Here is a 22,669-nt window from a genome sequence, read left to right on the forward strand (position 1 = left end):
GAGGAAAAGTATATAAGAAAGAATACATTTCAGAATAAATCACCCAACTATGACGAAAGACCTTAAAGGTGCAGTATGTAATATTGACAGCTAGCGGTTGAAATGGGCACTGGAGTCCAAACTCAAAATACTGGAGAGTGTTGATGCTTCTGCACCCTCCTCCTCAGTCTTGACACTCACGATTCTTGCTGAATAAAATATTAGCCTAATTTCTTTTAAAGAAAAAAAATCTTATCGACCTTAACTTTTGAACAGTAGTGTATGTACAGTAGGATGGGATTTTATTTTATGTCGGTATTACATTAACTGGCATTACAGTGTTATATAATGCCTGAATAATTATTTGGAAATTATAAAAAAAATTAACTACAGTGTATAAAATAAAACCAGGACCAAAAAGAGTTCATGTTGACTTTAAAGCACTCACCTGCCAACCTTCCTAGTGGACGTGGTGCTGGAGTAACTGTAGGATTTTGTTTGCACTGTGCCTTCTGATGAGATAATAAGAGAAAAGTGGGTTTGAAGTGGGTGCTGGTAGAAAGTAAGACTGAATACAGAGTACAAACAGATTAAACTTACTGTCTGTCTTTTGAACATAGCTGGATTCCATGATAGTGCTGCGGGACGTCCTGCCACTATCATCTGCACACACAAGCAATGACAGTGTCATGATCAAATTACACACAGAACAAGAGGCTCTTGTTGAAGGATCAGGCAGCATTAAAAAAAACTGGACCCCCCCAGCTGTAAGTGATGTTACTCATTTTAAAGTGACCAGCCAATCATAAGAGAGGAGTATTTTACTATAACACTACAAATATTTCCCATTTTTATTAAATGAAGAGATTCTTTGAAATTTCAATTTTTACATGAACTACGGAAAAACCACTGTCATGAACAAAAACATTTTTTTTTCTTTTTTTTTTCAATATGACAAATTTTAGTTGAATACATCTTTATATGAAATGTATAACAGGTAACAATTGAGTTTAGGGAACAATTCTAGCTGTTTACTAACATGCATATTACTAGAATATTGGCTGTTTATTAGTATATACAAAGCACATATTAATGCCCTATTCTGCATGACCATATTCTAGAATCCTACCCCATACCTAAACTTAACAACTACCTTACTAACTATTACTAAGCAGCAAATTGGGATTTTACTGAGGCAAAAATCATAGTTAATAGTTAGTTAATAGTGATAATTGGACCTAAAAATAAAGTGTGACAATATAAGAACTTTTAATCTAAAAATGACCAGTATTACGTTAAATAAAATCAATGGATTCATTTATTCTTTTGAACTATTTGTGTGCATTTACCAACACAAATCAGTCCTAAAAGTGTGTGAGATACATGGGAAAGAGACTAAATATACTTTACAAAAGTATTTTTTGAGACAAATCTAACCAACAGATAAAAAGTTGCCATAAAGTCATGTGTAAAGCATTAGTTAATATCCGGGTCAAAATTGATACAATACAATGTAACAGTGTCTTAACCCATTTCCACAGTTTTATTCCTGTACCAAAAATTACTGATTTTTAAGATGCATGCAACGAATTTACAGGTCAAAACCGACCTGAATGCAATTTTAAAGGTACACTAATACTTCATTATTTTACAGGAGAGTTTTACTAGTGAGCATTTTCTTCGAGGGCTCTTAAAATGTAAAAAGGAGTCTGCTGACCTGTCTGCTGATATTAAATAAACATTAATTAATTCCCAAGGTCTTGTAAAACAAAACTATGATTGTTTTTGTTGCAAAATCTTGAACATAAACCTTAAATTTTAAGTAGATTACAGAGGGAAAAAAAATATAGCCAAGTAGAGTTCACTACATTACTGCTGTGCTACCTGAATGGGAAACGCGATTGGTGACGTGACTGATAGTGGAGCCGTCTGTGGAGCGCTCAATCTTCTTCATCACGACTTCACTGTTGTCTGCACCCACCCGGGCTTTCTGAGATTTCTCCTCCCGCTGCTGTCTGAGCTCCTGCAGACGCAGATCTCGTTCCTTCTCTCTCTGGTCTGAGGACACAGACAAAATGAACAGCGTCAGGAAGAGAAGTTAGGGTGAAGATAGAGAATAGATCAGTGCAGGATGCACAAAACATGTGACCACATTAGCACTTTTGCAATGATCAACATGGGCGATCTGACTAGGGAGTGCATCCAAGAAACTTAATTGAAAAAATTATTTAGCAAATCTAGTGACACAGAAATCACATACTTCAGACTCTATCACTATCATGTTTAAAGCACTTGTGTAAAAGCGTTAGCATCTTACATTAACACCATAGTAAGGTTGTGCAATATTTACCATCTATCACAATATCACAATTGTTGTTTTAACAATGTGTCAGCTGACATGTTTTTCCTGAATATCAGCACGATTGAAAATTGTGATATTGATATTGATTTTTTACAGTAGTTCAACAAACATATGGCTAATATTGTGAGTTACATTTTAAAAACAATATCATCAATATTACCATCATTATCGAAGCTCTATTTCACAAAAAAAAACAAAGCTAAAACAGAACTTTATGGGGCCAGTTTTACTAAACAGGGCAAATTAGTGCAAGAGCGAAATTCCAAAACAGCGCTGATGGGAGGGGAAATTTCTGCAGGTGATTTACTAAGAATGCGCAAATTAAAGAACACAGACGCAACATCTCATTTACATATCGATCAACGCAATATACCAAGTGCAGCACAAATTAGCGGAGTCGCAAATAAAGAAATAAAGAAGCCACAGTACGCTGAAAAGAACTGGAGGCCAAAAAATTAAGGTTTCCTAGAAGTTTTGGTAGACCTGGTATTGCTGACTCCTATTGAGGGTTCGAAGTCGTCTTTTATTTACTGAAGCAAATTAAAAATAACATGGCTTGGCAAACGATATGTTCGGATAATATGTTCTTCTGGCATTCAAAATAAATGAATACGTGTCGAAAAAATCCTCTCCTTTCTACCACATGCTCTGTTCCCTGCAGTGCCTCCTCCTAGCAACAATAATCGCAGCCATTTAATGCGCAAAATAGCTTAAGACCTGTTTTTTTGGACGTTAAATAAATGGTGCAAATGCCAGTAATATGATGAGCACAAACGTTAGTAAAACACGTTGCGTGATTCATTTGAATAATCTCCTCCCATAACTTTTGCGTCTGAAAGGGAAACTCCTACAAATTCATATTCAATAAGGTCAGGTGCAAAAATAACTGTCCACGCCTTTTCAGTGCTAATTCATCACTGCGCGTCTTTAGTAAAACCTGACAGTACAATTTTAACGCCAAACGACAGTTTGTACTGGCGCAAGCTGTTAGTAAAACTGGCCCTAAGTGCCTCTGAGCAACAGATAGCAGTGTTTAGTTTTTGAAAGAATATGCATTTTTGAACAAATCAATGACACATTTGCTTCGTTCCTGAATGAATCAACCATTTGAACGAATCAGCTGAAGGACTGACCCAGACACTCGCTCATTAAGACAGAAACTTATCACCATCTACTGGCAGTTTTAGTTTAATCTTTAAAATATAATTTCATATCTATGCAGTTGTAACTGCAATGAAAATAATTTACACTGCCTTTGTGGAAATGCATTCATTCCACCTCTGAGCTGCATTAAACAGTCTGTGTAAATACATCTAAATGTCACTTTGCAGTGCAGAAATGACTTTTGTTGATACTGATTTCATTTGACTGGTAACAGCCATTGATTTTATTGATTCAATTTGAGAATTTGACATAAAAGATAATGCTTATATCTAAAAATGGTCAAAAGAAAATGCCTTTATAAGGTAAAAACGGAAATCACTGCACAGAATATGTATTGCACATAACTTGTACATGACAGGTCTAAACCAGTCAAGGTTCCAGCACCAATTTAGCAAAATGGTGTCAAATTACTGACAAAACCCCAGAAAACACAGAGATATAATCATATAATAAATATTGCACACCCCCACAGCATAGATGATCATAGCACTGTGTGTACATTTGATCAAGCAAACACAGAGCAAGCAGTACCACATGATAACCAAATATACTTTCATGCATGATCAAAAAACATGACCAGATCACACGCATCACACAAACCACACGTGGCACATAAAAACTACATACCGTATCTTCAAATACAAACCAAGTCTATAGCCAAATGAAGTCTAACTGACCCTTCACTAAGGCCCTGGGCATTAGCAAAGGGTCACTAGGTCAAAAACAAACACAATCCAGAAACCCTACCCATTTCTTCCTGTGTGCATCCCAGCCTAGTCTCTGAGAGCAAAAAGAGAGAAACAGCACTCAACAAAAGGGAAGTAAAGAAGACAGACTGTCTAGCACTGTGAACTGATACACTTTCTATGTTGACGCCCCTCAGTATATAGAGAGAACAAAGAAAGAAGAGAAGGAGAGATGAGTGGTGTGCAAGAAAACAAAAGTAGAGATTAATCACCTCGCTTTTTCTTCCGTAGTTCTCTCATCGCAGTCCTGATCATTTTTCTTTCTTCAAAATCTTTACAATCATCAAGCTGTGAAAACAAACAAACCCCACCCCAAACAGACCATAATAATAATCAAAATAATAATAATAAAGCAATTTATCGTACTCCTATACTGCCAAGCATTTTAAAAATGAATAAATCCATCATGCACAATAATACCAGGAACTTGTATTTTAAAAGTAAAACGGTAAAATTTGATATCTTTTTATTTCTTTAAAAGAAAGAACAGGAACATTATGTGGTAAAGAGGAAGGAACATAATCAAGGAATGTTGTGAGACAAATTGAAACTGATAGTTCATCCAAAAATTAACATTCTGTTAAAAAAAAAAAAGAAAAAGATATTTTGAAGCATGTATGTAGCCAAAAAGTTTTTCCATCCTGTGGAAGTCAATGGCTACTGGCAACTGTTTGGTTACCAACAATCTTCAAAATTTCTTCTTTTGTGTTCAACAGAACCAAGAAAGAAACTCATATAGGTTTGGAACAACTTGAAGATAAGTAAATGATGATAGTTTTCATTTTTGGGTTCTGTGTTGTCTGCAAGAGCATCATGCCTCAGTTTGTCACAACACATCCTTGATCATTTTTTGTTGTTGATATTTGTATATAACAGCAGGAGAAATAAAGTACCATTTTGTCAAGGATCTCCTCGTCCTCAATCTCCTGCAGCTTCTCTGAGGTCAGCTTATCACTTTGAACCTCATTTTTGATGGAGGTCATGGATGAGCCGTTAGGAAGCACAGGGACATCACGGGACGCCTCGTTCACAGATTCACCCACAACAGATATGGGCTCCGTCTCCATCTGTGTGTGCAGGGGGATAAAAGACAATGTATAATACACTATGAAGGTACACTTTAAAAATGATTCCCAGAATTCCCTGTGTGACAGCTCACATTTGATGGTTTTCCATTTAAATAACTGTTCTTCTTAGCTTCTTTCGAAGTTAATTTGGGTTGTTGATAATTACATGTTTATTACATTATTTCATGTCATTTGTGTTACCATGATGGTGTTTTGTATTTGCATTTGAGTTTATGAAAGCATGCATCTTCTGCACGTTAGTATTCACCTCAGCTTGTGGAAAAGCTTCTTCGTGATGAAATCTGATTTTAGTATATATATGTTGCTGTATATTGGCATATATTTCATTAAATGTTTATGCCAGTTAATTAAATAAATATTTTTTATTGTACATTTAAGTTCAATCTTTAAAACTTAAAATGTTGCTACCATATTTTTATGGTAAAGTTGCAGATTTTTTATTTTTTAATTGTAAATTTTCTAGATTTTTTTTAAGCTACTTATAATTTAAATTGGCAAAACTAAAGTCATGCTGTCCTTTATCAAACAACTGTATTTACTAATAAACAGAAGGACTGCATGAGGATTAGTGAGACAACATTAAACAGTATTTGAACAAACAATAATTTGCCATTAATCTTATCAATGGTATATCATGTAACGTAAAATTTCACTGTCGCCTCACCACACATGGCCTTTAACTTAAGGAAGACCTGAAGTCACTTCAAAGTCATTCAATTTCAGTAATTTTTGTTCAACTTAGTTAAATTTCTCTGATTTAATATTTAACAATAAATGTCTTTCATATTTATTTTGAACTCATTTGAACTTTAAAATTTGCCAAAAATAAATAAATAAAAAATTAAGACCATGTAAAATGTTCAAAACTTTTAAAAGGTTACTGCAGATGCACAATCATCGCAAAAGTTATTGTTATATCATGTTAAAATGCATTACATTGGTGTATGGAAAGAATATCTATATAATGCTGACAGACAGACAGATGCCTGTTAAGACCTTATACTATGACACTAAAACACAGTGATGACATTTATACTTCTGAACAGCTAATCCCCAAAGCAGGCTATAATCGACAACAACACAATTGACATCAGGATTTAAGAGCAGAAACGATAAAAATAGCCTTCCAAAAATAAAACTGGCGGAGTGATAGAGATGGGCAAAAAAGAGCAATGAGCGAGTGAAACCCTTACAGCAGACAGAGGAGATGGAAAAAGGGGGCTGGTGGAAGGGAGAGAATGTTTCTGAATCTGATCTATGACTACAGCTGTGTTTACACAAAAGCCGTGGAAGCTCGCTGACATTTAGACAGGAATGAGAGCTCAGTGATTTCTGTGAATGTCCCTGAGCGCCTCTCATCCACGTCACACTCAGCGCTTCACTGATCTCTGCTTCAATGAAGCACCGTAGACATGCAGGTCAGGACGGACGGTTAGTAATGGAGAGTGTTTAGAGACCTTGAGACAATGGAAAATTAGGTATCCAGACTGTATAAAATGCTTGTGACAAATGAAAAACAACACACAACTTTAAATCTATCTGCAATCTATAAATTGCAAAGATTGATGCTTGTGTTTTCTGCTTGTGCTCCTAAGTTGATTTTTTAATACTTCAGCTTCAAACTGTATTTAATGTGTGTGTGTGTGTAACTGTTATAAACAGATTATTGTGCTGATAATATTAAAACAATCTATATACTGAACAATGTGTTAAATAATGTACTCTAATATTCATCTATAAACATATTACAATATAAAAACCATAAGGTAAACATTGTCATAATTCATCAACAGTCGATCATTAGCAATCATTTGACATAAGTGCATGGTATTCATTGATTATGTACTGATCTGAAAGCGCAGGCCTGTAGCACATGAAACAGCAGCACATTTTTACTTTGAAACATGCAGCACGCATATTTACAAAATTAAATCGTAGTCTTTCGAAGTTTAATATTTACATTAGTTTTAGTAGCTGTATCGTGATTCCTGTTTTTCCATCCCCATATTTAAGACCACTTAAATTAATGATTTAAATACCTGCAGGAAATTGTTTTATTTGCATATGTGCTCCTAAATACATTTTACAGTTCACACATATCTATTTTTAAATCACAAATGCAAGTGAAGCACTCGCACTGTCAAACCCCGCAATGAAGCAATTGTTATGTCAAATCAGGTAAATGCATTAGGGGTGTTAAATGAATTTAACAGCATTAGACATATTTAATTAATCTCATAAGGTAATGTGCTAACTTTGGCAGCCCTATTAAAAATCACTGGTATGTAATGCAAAAGTGCTATTCCTAAAATGAGAATCTGGCATTCATTCACAATTATTTACATCACCAAACACATACAAAGACCTGCAACAGACTTGTGCAGAAATAGACCGAATACCCACTGCAAATCTTGTGCCACAACGAGTTACCATTGTTTTACATCTTACTAATCCCAGCTTAACAAGGCTTTGCTTCACACTAGTAAATTCAGACGGGTTTTAACCCACTTTTAACCAACTAAAGCATATTTTAAGTGCTACACAAACATTAGTTTTCAATCTAAAACTCTATTATGCACTTTATTTTAAAAATTAAATTACCACTAACTTTCCTGCTCACTGAACTACTTGTACTGTATCTAGAGCGTAACTTGCCCTAAATCAAGAGATCCCTGGAAAATCTGATCTGACTGAATCAAATCTCTTCCTGGAAGCAAACTCAGACACTAAGACTTTCAATTAATCAGACATAAATGGGCCATATGATTCATTTTGTTTTCAAATGTACTGCGCTAAGCCGTAAAATCTATTTGAAGCATAAGTTAAAATTAATTATTCATACCAGATGGGATCTTTGATGCTAAGTTTACAGTATGTTTTATTTGTTAAGGAAAAAGTTTGGCACAAGCTTCAATGAAAGAAAATCTTTAACTTGAACCCCTATATTTAGATGGTTTTCTTGGCAGATTTTTCCACGTTATTCACCACGAGTGCAGATGACTAATAATAATAATACATAGTGGAAAATTATGCTTTTAAAACCAAAGCCATCCAAATGATGACAGCAGATTCATGAAGGAAAAATTATTTTCCAGCATTGGTAAGCATAAATATGCTAAATGCTACTTGTTTCAATTGGCAAAAGCTTAAAATATCCATCTTTCTGAGTCACAGTTCACCTACGTGAAGAAATATTTTTTCGCAAACCACAATGCTAGATGTTACTGATGGCCAGAGGATTGCTTTTAGTTTGCTTAGGTGTTCTGAGTAGTAAATAAACAGGCCAAAATTGAAAGACCCACACCAAGTGGTCTCTACATATTGCTCATCCCATTTAGCTCACTTTATCGCAAAAGTGATTCTTCACCTTAGCAAAACTATTATTGTTTACAATCAGACAAATGTCTGGAGTACCTGAAAACCATACTCAAGTAAAAGTACAGATACCTTACAACAAAAATGACTCCATTACAAGTCACCAATTCCAATTTAACTTGAGTTGAAGTCATGGAGTATCTGATTATAACAGTGAAGTATTTTACTCGTACTAAATGTAGGCTCAAAAACACACTAGTCCTCATTATCTAAGAGAAATGCCAGCGAAAAACAAGCCACAGTTCATTTGTGAGGAGAGCAATCACATGATTATTTATTTTAAAGAATCAAAATAAAACTGAATTGCAATAAATCAACATTGCCGTCTTGAACATCTGCAAACACTGGTCTCAGTGTACACTGCAAAATAACTGTGTCCACGCCTTTTCAGCGCTAATTCATCACTGTGCGGTCTTTAGTAGAACCTGACAGTACTATTTTAACACCATAAGACAGTTTGCGCTGGCGCAAGCTGTTAGTAAAACTGGCCCAAAATCTGCTAAGGGGTAATAATAGAACAACAAAAACAGTGAACAAACAACAAGTTTTAATAAGTGATTTTTCACTCTTATTTACAACGGGGTCTGCATTTTCGAGTGTTTTTTTTGTTTTTTGTTTTTTATAAGAGACAAAAACAACTGTGCTAGAAAATTCATATATAATAACATGCTATTGTTCTGCGAAAAAATTTTCTATCATTCATAAGCATATATGCAAAATACTACTTTAGCAAAAGCACAGTTCAACTACTGGATGAGATAATTTTACAAACCACAATGCTAGGTGTTCCTGATGGCTGCCAGGGCATTGCAATTACATTGGTAAGTGATTCTAGGTATTAAGCTGGTCCAAATCAAAAGAGTGGTGTCTAGATATGGCTCATATCCCAATGCAAGTCTGTTTTTAGCTCACTTTAAATTGCAAAAGTGATTCTTTGCCTTATCAAAACTACTAATGTTTACATTCTGCTAAATGTCTGGGAAAAAGCCCCACTTATACTACCATGCTGTTTTCCCTTGAGACACTGCCGGGTGGAGACGACACAGGTGATGCGTGGCAAACGGCAGCAAAGGTTGGAGGGTGTAGCACTGGGTTTACTTCCCCATCAGAGGGATTGTTGTTTGCTGCATCCACATCTTGCTCTTGTGTCAGTTTTGGTTCAGGCAGTCCAAGGGCATCGCAAAGCGCCATTACTTGCCTTGCAAGCTTTTCCTGCTGGATCCTTAAGCTCAAGTTCTCCTGCTGTAAGGCAGCAATGGCCTCGACAACAGGCGCAACCTGGGCTGTCGCTTCCTCCAAACGGGCCTCTATACTTTTGCCGAAAACCTTCAAATCGCAATGTACATCTTGCACGGCTCGCTGAAGATTGAGTTCCAGCTCATAAAAACGTTCATCTGTTGCTTTTTCATCTTCATCGTCTGCAGCGGTCTGTAACAGAAGGTCTCCGATCACAGCCTCTAGGCCTGACTCGGCACAATCTTGATCCAGATTGTCCTGGAGACTGACTTGGTCGCCTAGGTCTGGCGTAGAGTCCAAACTGACACCAGGCATGGTCTGTTTGGCTGCTTCTCTAGTAACTGATCAACAGGTGCCAAATAATCGTCAAAAGCTCAACAAATTTAAGTTTATAAAAACAATCAAAGCAAGTCGCCTTGCAATAGGTATAGATGACACAAAATATGCCTAACTTCGACTCCCAGTTGAGACAAATCCCAGCCCTTTATACCTCACTCCAGACCCCCATCAGCTGTCCAACACGTCAGCCAATGGCGAGCCTTGGAATTCTGTCGCCATGGCAGCTGGAGGCCCCAGAGCCCCTGCTAACTCAGGTGCCACAGTCATCTATTTATCAACAGTGGCCATTATTCCAGTGGGCAATCACCCATAAGCCCCCGGCTCTCTTTTTTTAGAGCTCTTGTCCTTCACACCTTTCACTAGCAGAGAACAAAGTCTGCAGAGCAGCGGTGAACAATGTGACCACATGTACATAGTGCAAATCCAAGGCACAAATGGTTTATTAGCTTTTTTAAAGGGTGTCTGATCGATCTTAAACCCTAGATGTACTACACCAGCAGGGTAGGGTTGCACCAGACGTTTGTAAGTTCTTACTTTAACTGTAACCTAAAGCCCACACTACACATTTAGTAACTCCTAGCTAGTTCATTACTATACTTTATTTGGTTGCACCATTTGTTCTTAAGGCAGAATGCAGCTAGTAGGTCTTAAGCGCTCCTAAAACTAACATAGTTATGTAATATATGACATTTAATCTCAATGATTCAGGATGAACAAATAAACTGGGTCACTTTATTGTAGGGAGAAATTCTCACTATAAACTATGACTTTCAAATAAACTATGAAACTCCTAATCCTAAGTCATATGCATGCTAATAAGCAGTAAGTGAGAATTAATCCCTAAACTAGTATTACCAAATACTCATTAAAAACAAACAAACAAAAAAAAAACCATAAGAATTGGCATTATTTATTATGACCACAGATGTGCTGTTTGAGTCAGGATTGTGTTGAAGATCTGCTAACAAAGTAATTTATTCACATAATGTTCTCACAATTAAATGGTAAACGATTGCAAATGTCAACATTATCATACATGTCTAAATGATTGACATCTGAGCTTGCTGATGCGTTTCAGTCAATCTGCTGTTTTATTCCAAATGTTACTCCTGCTCACAGGCTTCCCTAAATATTTAAGTTATATGTAGAGTTATGATTCATCTAATTTTAATGGTGCAACAAAAATATTTAGTGCCTCTTTACGTCAAAACTAGGCTAAGATGCACATTAAACTCATATGATGTTTTTCCTACAGTTATGCTTGATGTCTTTGTAGACACTTCAATAAAAAGTGACTCTGTATAAGGAATTCAAGCTCCACTTTTATCAGTGCACTTTACTTAAGAACCCAAGACCTTGTTGGTATTGTTAGTGTTATTCTTTATTCTTTATTGAGCTGAAGTTTGCAGTGAAACTGATGTACTCGCAGGTCTTTTTTCATATTGACATACTGTATGACTTACATTCAAGGCTAATGGATAATCGAGAGAAAAAAAAATGGACAGGGACTTGGTGCTATCCATTGTTTGTTGATTGTATGGAAGCAGATCTGAATGTGATTTTGCAGTGGATTGTATGAAAGGGATGGGACTTAAATGGACTAAATGATTTAAATGGACTAGATGAAATCTGGCGTATGTCACCTGTGAGAAGACGCGAGACAAGCGCGATGGTTATACACATTTTCATAGAAAAACAATGGAAAAGTAATGCACTGGAAAGGAAAAACATGTTCTGTGTGAATGGCCCTAAACTAAATCATTATTTAAAAAACAATGCATCTATATGCAAATTTATGCAAAAAATAAAATATTCCACTATAAAGCTCTGTACAAGCAATTCATTGAAAGCTGTGACACATTTCAGATTTTTGAGTAACCAAAACCACCTCTGAACTTTTTGACCCAAATGACAGATCATTCAATAGCATGACTGAGTCCGCGTATATTTGAGGCTCAGACAGCTATTCCAATCAGTCCGGTCTCATTCAAGCAACAATGCCTGACCCTCAGACTTACTGACAGCCATGCAACTAAAAATATCCGGCATAGTTCAAAACAGAGCATCTAAATATACCACCGCAAGCTGTAAAAGAGTGGCCACAAAACAAACCCTGTGAAGAATGTAAGGTACGTACAGCCGGAAGGAACAGACAAGCAGTGCTTTGCCGGGAAAAGTTTCAAAATTTCTGTTTGGCTTGGAACATCATCCTATAGGCATCCACGTATGAAATTAAAAAGCTACTATTTCTTTCTAGGAAAGAGCTGCGAAAAATACAGATTGGCATCGTGTGGTGGATGGAAATAGTCAGTGACTGTATTTAGAAGCTTTCTGAATAGCACATTTAAATATGTATGTTCACTGGACATATAAATTTATCAAATTTATGTATATTTTTTTAAAACCTGTGCCATAAAACATGCCATAATTATTAGATTTGTGCTGCTGCATTAAACATTTAGACATCCATTTTTTTAATAAGAAGTTGATTTTTGTCAAATATATTGACATGTATTAGATATTTTCACACAGCCAGGGTAAAAAGGGATTACACATAAAAAAGAAAAAGTATATAAATACACTAAATAAAAATGTAAAGAATATTATAAAAAAAAATTTTTTTTTTTTTAAATCATTAGGACAACTGTCTCTTATACTGTGTCCTAAACAGGGACAGCTATTGAAATAAAAAAAATCAAATGTGGTCATGATCTCTATTTTTGTCACGTTGTGTTGAATTTCTCATGAAATATCATTGATCCAAAATCCCCTTCATATATTGATCGGCTGTGATTTTTCACCTTGAGCAGCATTTTTGCTTTCACACTGGAAACTCCAGTTATTTGTGGTCGGAAGAGCTGTAGATTATTTCCCACACCACTCCTTGTGGTTTTCTCATCAAGTCTCTCCAAACCCTGCTTCTAATTACCGTCCCATCAGTGCTAAACAGTTTGACCTACATCTAGTACAATCTGTACCTCAAATCACCATCCAGAAAATCGCTTGCAAAGGAAGAGAGAAGCAAAAGGGCAAACAACATCCAATTTATGACCACACAAATGCATCCGTTATGATCAGCTGTTAGACATTTGACTGTCATCACAGTTATCACTGTATTTATAAAGCTAAACCAAACCTGTACAGAGTATGCATTAACTCCAGCGGTTCATGTTTGCTAGTATACAACACAACAATCACTTTCTATTCTTCAAATCCTACTCATTTTTACCTCTGACGCAGATTGCCGTATACAAGTTTTCCTTCAAATCATGATTCCTGCTGTGTGTGTTCTCTCTCGAGGCTTTCTCTTTCTTCTGTTGCTCTCACACTGAGATATTAATCCCTCATTTGTGCGAAATAGCCTTGTCAACCTGCTAATGAAGCGTCAGTACTTATCCTTTAACAAGATTACCACACTGCCCCACATGAGTTACAGACTCAACAGGTATTACCAGCAAAAGACACGTTTACTTGTACCTGTTGTGATGTTTCGCTATATTTCAAACGATTTACCTCAATTATGCACATAGGAGCAGCTTTTCCTGCCTTGTGAAAAAGTGTGTTTAATTGTATTGAATGTGCACTTGTAGGGTACTTCTTAAAGGTTTTGAAGTAAACTAAAACTTAAAGTACTCAAAAATTGGACTTGCAGATAACAATACGAATGAAAAAAAGACCACTTAAGTGTACTTAAAGAGACACTTTCATGACTGTTTCTTAACAAACTCATGCTGAGTTCACACTGCACAATTTTAACCCCGATTTTCACTCGCCGACAGGTTTTGCGAAATCGCCGACAAATTCCCGAAATCAGATGCTCATTCATGCGAGTGACAACCACGCAGTGTGAATTATCAAAGACGCGATCTGAAATAATGAAATATTTAGCATGGTAAAAATCTGGACTCATCGGCGATTCAAAATCTTGCTGTGTGAAATGAGTTCACACATCGGCAATGACCTACAGCCAATGAGAGAGCAAGATACAGGGCAGCGGGACGTTTGCGGAGTAGTTATATGAAACATAGTTTGTGGACCAGACAGAGTTGTCGGGCCTAAAGCATGATTTTAATTTTAACTGTATTGTGTTATTTGAGAACACATTTAAAGATGTTAAAATGTACTAAATAACAGCTTTATTACAAATGTGTAATTACAAATATATTTAAATAAAAGGCATTCAAGTTCCCATAGAAATTATATTTAAATATACTTTAGTTTACCACAAATGCTTGTCAGTACATTCAGCAGTACACTTGAACCATATTTCAAAGTCAATAGACGTAATTATAATTTTACATATAAAGATGTGATTAAGCCCAACTTAAGTGCAAGACTTAATCACCAAATTGCACATAATCGAAAATAACATGAAATTAAATATCCAAAAACATTACATTCGGTTCACACCGAAGTACAGTGGATTCAGAAAGTATTCAGACTTCCAGTTTTTTTATTTTTGTTATGTTGCAACCATTTGCTAAAGAGATTCTAATTGCTATTATTATAATTTTTTTTTAACATCAGTCTACACTCCATAACCCATTATGACAAGCAGATTTGTGATTACAGCAAACTGAACTATCAAACTGACATAAGCATTCAGAACCTTTACTAAAACATTTGAAATTTAGCTCAGGTGCATCTCATTTCTCTGAATATTTCTACACATTGATTGGAGTACCAATCAAACCTGAATACGGCTGTCCCCCTTTGGTCCTCGTCCGACCTGACAGAGCTTGAGAGGATCGGCAAAAAGGAAAGGCAGAATATCCCCAAAAGTAGAGTTCAAAGCTTTTTGCATCAAACCCAAAACACTTAAAGCTGTAATTGCCGGCTGTAAAGGTGCTTCAACTAAGTACTGCATTATGCAATGTGATACTTTTATTTTTAAATATTTGCCAAGTTATCAGAAATCAGTTTTTTGCTTTGTCCTTACTGGGTATAGGAGTACAGATTGATGTGAAAAAAGTAGTTTACATTTTTTTAGCACAAGGCTGCAACAAAGTGTGAAATTTAAAAAAAAATGTCTGAAGACTTTCATAATCCAATCTGTATTGTTTTCATAAATACTCTTTTCCTAAAGTGTTTAAGTGTACTTCATTTTCACAAGGACTGTCATCCTCAGTTGTTTACAGGTTTGCAGATGTTGTCTTTTTAAGTGTTTATTATGCTCTGTGCAGTATTAGCTATTGGGGAGACAGGATGGCTGCAACACACACACAAATTATCAAGAGTTCCAACTGCAATTAAATGTGGGATTGTATCAGAGTTACTACCAAAATTGCAATGATGTCTATCAAGGGTTTTACATTTCACACAACAACTATATAACTTGTTTGGTGTCTAATTTTTGACAAACGTTAAATTGAGAGACGTATTATATCAGACAATTTTAAGTAAACCTCTGTCAACAGGGGCACTGTGTTTTAAGTGACGTGACGTGTGGCCAAGTATGGTAACCCATACTTGGGAATTTGTGCTCTGTATTTAACCCATCCATTAGGCCATGAGAGCCCCATTTTGTTCATGCTCATAAAAGTTGCTGTTTTTAAAAAGTGTGCATTTATTTCTGTGTTGCCATGTCTGCATGTATAAGCTTAGTTTGTCATAAAGATGCTTATTAATGGGCAGTCATGTTGTTTTATGCTTATTTAAAGAACTGAGTCCTGTATTAGAGCTTATTTTGGTGAAGTCGCTTGTTTTGGCTTTGTTTTCCTTGGGAGATCTGGCAACAGAGAGATGTGTGAATGAGTGAAAGCACATACACATACACTGCTCAAATGTTTGAGGTCAGTACGATTTTTCTTTTAAAGAAATGAATACTTTAACTCAGCAATGACGCACTGAATTGATAAAGTAATAGTGAAGATTTTTTATAATGTTCCAATATATTTCTATTTTTAAAAATGCTCTTCTTAACTTGTATCATGGTTTCCACAAAAATATGAAGCAGCACTGTTTTTTAAACATTGCTAATAATCAAGAATGTTTCTTGAGCAGTAAATAAGCATATTAGAATGATTTCTGAAGGATCATGTGACACTGAAGACTGGGGTAATGATGCTGAAAATTCAGCTTTGATCACAGGAATGCATTACATTTGAACATATATTCACACAGAAAACAGTTAATTTAAATTGTAATGTTTCATAATATTATTGTTTTTACTGTATTTTTGATCAAATTTTACTGTATTTTTCAGAAGCCTTGGTGAGCAGAAGAGACTTTTGAAAAAGCATACTGACTACAATCTATTGAACAGTAGTGTAGTTGTCACTACATTAACTCAGGATTGAATTTAATCATAGAACTCGTTTCTCACTACAGTGAATGTCCAAACTTTGTGTAGAGAAGGAGATTAAGGAGTATCAGGGATATGTACTGTAGCTGCATTATGCTCATGGCCTAAATGTCTTCAATCACAAATATTATGTTAGTTAAAGCAATGTCTTCTACAGAACATATGCTCAGTTCAGATCATTCTTGGCCTGAGACACAAAAGTGTGATCATTTCACCTGGAGTGAAATTTTAAAATATGATTTTTGAGGTATGAACTAGAGGGCTGCATTGGGTTTGGGCTCCCGCGGGACCCAACGCAAATCTTGCGGGAGCGGGCGGGAGTGGACTCAAACATTGTGGGCGCGGGCGGGAGTGGAACACGCAGGTTGCAGGAGCGGGCGGTCCAGGTCAGAAATTCAGCGGGAGCGGGCATGTGCGGGTTTAAGAAAACAGTCAAGAGAACAGCAGGGCTCTAGTATGAACATGGATTATCAGTGTTTTTCTGCTGCTCTCTAAAGTTTCTTTTTTTTTTTAGATTTATTTTTGGGGTTTTATGCCTTCATTTCGATAGGAGAGTGAAGCAAAGTGGAAGAGAGATTGGGGTACGGGATCAGGAAAGGTCCGTGAGCCAGGACTTGAACTCGGGACGCCCGAAGCACAATAGTATATCGGTATATCACTATACTGTACATTGGAGGTTATCAGCGCCAACCTGCTTTCTAATGTTTTGATGCTGAAAATATCTGTTTGTTAACAGCTCTTCGGTCCCAGAGGCACTTCCTTTCTGAAGCTTTTGTGAATTGTTTACAGACCATTTAAAGTGTCAAAGTTTATGCTGAGAAAGTGTTAAGAGGGGAGTGTCTCCCTAAAGGTCATTGCACACTGAGTCCAAAATTTTCGCATGTTAAAAAAAATAAATAGTCAATAACATTTACACACCGCCTCCGAAACTTTCGTCCGTCATAACAAATTTGGATCAGGTTCGATTTTCTCCGTTTTCGCTTCCGTAGCAAGCATTTTGATAGGAAAGGATGACGAATACGAAAAAATGCTCGGTGTGCAAGGACCTTAACACAGCAAAGTATTGTCACTCATTTAACGTGCTAAGATGTAATTTATGTGAAGGTCTTAAAGGCACAGCAGCAAAAAAAATGATCCGTTTAAATATAAGGGTCAGAGAGAGGAAGGACCATTATCAGAAGAAATTTAATTATTACTGTTTATAGTTAAAAAAAACAAAAAAACACTGACTAATATTACAAGTGGACCTGGGGGGGTGAAGAGAAATGTTGAGTAGAGACTTCATTTGCATGCAAATATAGTTTTGTGTTAAAACAGTCTGCGTATGTTAAATACCTTAACAGAGGATCCTGATGAGAGACTTGAGCTGGTCACTTTGAACGGCATTGCTCTTAAACCAAACGTCAGCTCTGAGAGAACATAGAAAAACAGCAAAATGAGGACATTTAAGACACTAACAAGATTTAGATGAGACTGAGCTTCTTAAGAATGTCTAATGACAGTGTACATTTGAAAACATCATACCACCCTAAGAAATATTTACACAGCACTGTTCAGATGTTAAATAGAGCTTCAGTTGGAGTGGATGAGAGTGAAGTGGAGCCTTTAGTCCGTTATGTAAGCTGCCACAATGGCACCACTTAGGGCTCATAAATTAGCATGGTCACATTACTGCTAATGTAAACACTGCTCAGCGCCTTCCGTGCTCTCTGGCTGTTCAGCATGGAGTACGCACTCCTTGCCACATTGGTGTGTACTGGCCACAGTTATTATAGTTAGCTAAAACCATAAAAAATATGGTTTTTGTTCCTTGAAATAAAATAAATGTTAACCGATACATTTTCATTTGTCATGTACAGATTACTGAAATTGAAGACACTACCGTTCAAAACTTTGAGGTCGGTCAGACTTTTAAGAAAGTAAGACTTTTATTCAGCAAGAAAGCATTAAATTGATCTAAAGTGACATTAAGACATTTATAATGTTACAAAAGATTTCTTTTTCAAATTAATGTCGTTCTTTTGAACTTTCTATTCAAAGAATCCTGAAATAAAATTTTCTTCTACCAAAATATGAAGCAACACAACTGTTTTCAACATTGATAATAATCAGAAATGTTACTTGATCAGCATATTAGAATGATTTCTGAAGGATCATGTGACACTGAAGACTGAAATAATGATGCTGAAAATTCAGCTTTGATCACAGCAATAAATTACATTTTCGCAATATATTGAAAAAGAAAACAGTTCTATTAAACTGTAATCATACTTCACAATATTACTGTTTTTACTCTATTTTTGATTGAATAAATACAGGTTTGTGATCATAAAGAGACTCCTTTCAAAAACGCACAAATCTTAACGAGCCACACTTTAAAATGTACTAGTGTACAAAACGTCTCTGAATGTCTAGATTTGCATTCTTCAATCTAATGATTTAAATTATGTTGTTTCTCCAAGAGAACTTGATAGTATTCATTGAAACCTTCATGTTTTATCCCGAGAAATCTGGTTTGTTTAAAGCCATAAAAACGTCAATAAATTCCCAAATAAAAACCTCTTCGTTCAAGAACACGCTGCTGACGAAATCAGAGAGTGTACAGGACTCTTAAATAAAGCAGCCATCTCTGTTTATGGTATCTTCATCAGTTAGCCAGCGATTACACAATACGTCAGTGTCCTTATGTGGTTCAGTGAGACGGTAAACAATCTTTTACTGCAGGTCTATATCATTAAATATCCTGAGGCTTTCAAGTACGTTTCCACTGCCTGCGAGACCTTTCAGAAGCAAGGATGAGCAAAGCGCTTCCAAAAAAGGAAGATCTGACAGAGCTGTGGCACTCTGACAAATACGGTCTGTTGATGATACTGAGAAGAGACAGACAGAGAGAGATATGACAAAATGAGGAGAATAGAGATTGTGTTTATGCATCAGGCAGGTGAAAGAGGGTGAACTGGCATGTGAATTATGATTATATGACAGGGGTCCTCAGGCACACATGCCAGTTAACCAAAATACAACGGTTATTTTATGGATATCACTGTGACGGTATGGCATAGCTATGTATAGCCTATATACACTGGAACAGTATAAAGATAAGCTATTTTTGATGGAAATGCAAGCAAAAATGGTTTACGTATGAAATAACTATTAACTCTTTACTTGAAGCCTTTATTTATCATGTATTTCAAATACATGAATTATGCATTGTAACATCAACACTTAAGCATTGTTGCACCTTTAGAAAGTACAATGCATTAAAAGACATGACAATTTAAAATACAGGAAATTTGCATATATAATGCATATATAATATAATGCATTTATAATGCTTCAATATATTTTGTATTTCAATTCTGAAAATATACTATACAATGCATTATATTATGAATATCTAATGCATTATAAGTAACACTTTAAATACAGTGTTCCCAAATAACCATGTGGTCATGTATATTTTGAATAATTTAGTGAATTAAATGCTTTACAAATGAAATGTACTATTATTTCAGAACCTAGGGGATGCTAAACAAAATATGATGCAAATGATATTCTTAACAAATAAATAAGTCTGGTAACAACTTACAGTTACTTGTGCAACATAAGTTAGCTAATATTGCTTGCATGACCCACTATCAGTGCATAAAGAGATTTGCTTCAATCCATGTGAAAATGAAGACAAAAGTCTAGTTCATAAATTGAGAAATGGATACAAAACATCCAAATGTTTGGAAGTCGAAATCATGGACTGCTGGTTCAATTGACAGGAAGTGGAAGTTGGAATAAACCATTCTAGACAGTACTTAGAAAAGGTCAAATCTTAACATTCACAGTGTCATCGAGAACACTTCAGAAAAAAGCCACAAAAATGATTCTGAAGAAGCGACAGAGTTCAGAGCGCTACTGCAACTTGGGAAAATATTTTGCTCAGATGAGGCCAAGAAATTAAAATGTGGTCTTTTTGGTAACACTTTAGATTAGTGAACACACATTCATTATTAACTGAGTTTTCCCTCAATAAGATGTGTTTAGGTTTTGGGTAGGGTTAAGGGACCTTGAACATAGTCATGCAATAATATATAAGTAGTCTTTAAACAAATTTAACATATGGCTTGAGAAGACTTTCAGTAAAGCAACCTAAAGCAAAAGCAAAATTTTATTTTTGCTAGTCATTGTTCCTTTTGAATGGAAATCTTGTGTTCCACAGAAAAAGAAACACACTATGGGTTTCAAGGGACATAAGGGTGCAAACCATCTAAAATGAGATTATTTTCGGGTGAACTACTGTGATTTCACATTCATAAATACCATTCAGGAGCACTGGGTGAAATCCACTCCCGCTTAAAGGAACCAGAACAGTTTCCAGAAAAGAGATTCTTTTAAAGTTTATATGCAAAACCACTAAATAGGCTTACTCGTACTTTACTTGAATCATCGAGAAGGAATGAATGGAAATATTTCATTTTAGGGTAAAATTTCCAACATGGCTGCCAAACGGAGAATATGCACAGTTTGAACTCCAATTTGTTCCATCAGCTCACTCAGCCTTCCCCATAAAAACATCTGTGAAACGCATAGTAACTACCTTTCCATTTCCCCCTTTCCAGTTTTCAAGACCTGTGACACACTGCACAATTTTCAGCTGTCCGAGACAAAAGATTGGCATCGTGAAATAATCGTGGCCAATCAGAAATCGCCGCGATTGCTTCACGATGCCAGTCTTTCGTCTGGGACAGCAAAAAATCATGCAGTGTGTTTCCGGCTTTAGGCAAAAATCCCTCATTACCAAGTAATACTTTTATAAATCATCATTTGAAACCAATCTGAATGAATCCTAATACCAGTTTTCATACAAAATTCCAACTTAACACAAAAATGAAGAGCTAGATACAGTAGTTTTCAACTACTATGATTATCAACAGGAGGGCTCTAGGAACCTAAAGAAAATGTAAAATTTTGATTTCCTTCTAATCAGTAAGAAACACGTTGTTGGTTTTTGTTTTTTGTTTGTGTTGGCTATTTTAATGCTTTTTAGTGGACAGGATAGTAGAGAATGACAGGAAAGCATGGGGTGGAGAGTTGGTAATGGGACTGGCAAAGGACCACGAGTCAGGACTCGACCTCGAGTAGCCAGAGGTGCAATTGAACGGTACATTAGTCTGCTAATCAACAGGCTATCAATGCTGACAGAAATATGTTGTTTAACACAATACAAGATATTAAACAATAACCAACAGGGCTCAAAAACTTGCTCAAATTTAGGAGGATTTCTTAGGATTAGGATCCTTTAGAATTGATTATGGTCAAAAAATATAACACTCTTTTAAGGAACATTTTCACTATGAACTACCATGCTAACATATTGGCTTTTTATTAGTACTCAAAGTACATATTAATGCCTTATTCTGCATGACCATATTTTAGATCCCTTAATCAACTCCATACCTAAACTTAACAACTACCTTACTATTAACAAACAGCAAATTAGGGGTTTGAGGTAGTTAATAGTTAGTTAACAGTGAGAAATGGACATTAAAATATAAAAAAATATAATAGCATTGTGTGTTTTGGATATTTTATACATTCTTTTGGATGCCTTGACAAAGCAGATCAACAGAATTGTTTTAGAAGTTTGAAAACAATGATCTGAAGATGTCATCTTTATAACAGTGATTATGCAAAATAAACTTTAAATAAACATTATTTTGTGCAAATTTGGCACTGGTGCCAATTGTTTATTTGTGATGAGAAGTAAAAGTCTATGGCGACGCTACATTTTTACATTTGCCATCTTCCATGCGTATCCTGGCAACATGCATACCAAAATAATGGTGCAGCAGATTTACAGATACACAAATATAAATATGTGCATAAAGATAAAATGTGTCTAAAATTAACACTCAAGCACAAGAATTTTTGTGTTGCTAAAATGTTTGCAACAGGAAAGGTTGGTAGTCCCAATCTTACTCGAATCAAATAAAAAGATATTGGCGATAGTTTTCTGGAGTGAAGCCAAACATAGATTTCAGGGAAGAAAAAAAAAAAAACATGATGCCATTTTACTGAGAGAATG

General features: G+C 35.7%; 1 protein-coding gene across 7 annotated transcripts in view; it reads right to left on the reverse strand.

Annotated features, from left to right (window-relative positions):
* The window catches only part of smtnb (smoothelin b), a 70,438-nt gene that overhangs the window by 12,294 nt on the left and 35,475 nt on the right, over window positions 1-22,669 (reverse strand). For 5 of the 7 annotated variants that reach the window (XM_058777598.1, XM_058777603.1, XM_058777602.1 and 2 more), the window contains 7 exons: window positions 17,929-18,002; window positions 5,145-5,318; window positions 4,464-4,539; window positions 4,253-4,285; window positions 1,864-2,037; window positions 580-642; window positions 428-491 (listed from right to left, as the gene is read on the reverse strand). In XM_058777598.1, coding sequence (XP_058633581.1) covers window positions 428-491; window positions 580-642; window positions 1,864-2,037; window positions 4,253-4,285; window positions 4,464-4,539; window positions 5,145-5,318; window positions 17,929-18,002 — 658 coding nt within the window. The remainder of the gene's footprint in view (window positions 1-427; window positions 492-579; window positions 643-1,863; window positions 2,038-4,252; window positions 4,286-4,463; window positions 4,540-5,144; window positions 5,319-17,928; window positions 18,003-22,669) is intronic. The other 2 variants (XM_058777600.1, XM_058777606.1) reach the window with 1 other exon arrangement.

The sequence above is a fragment of the Onychostoma macrolepis genome, chromosome 05 (assembly GCF_012432095.1).
Source record: "Onychostoma macrolepis isolate SWU-2019 chromosome 05, ASM1243209v1, whole genome shotgun sequence".
Classification (NCBI taxonomy): Eukaryota; Metazoa; Chordata; class Actinopteri; order Cypriniformes; family Cyprinidae; genus Onychostoma; species Onychostoma macrolepis.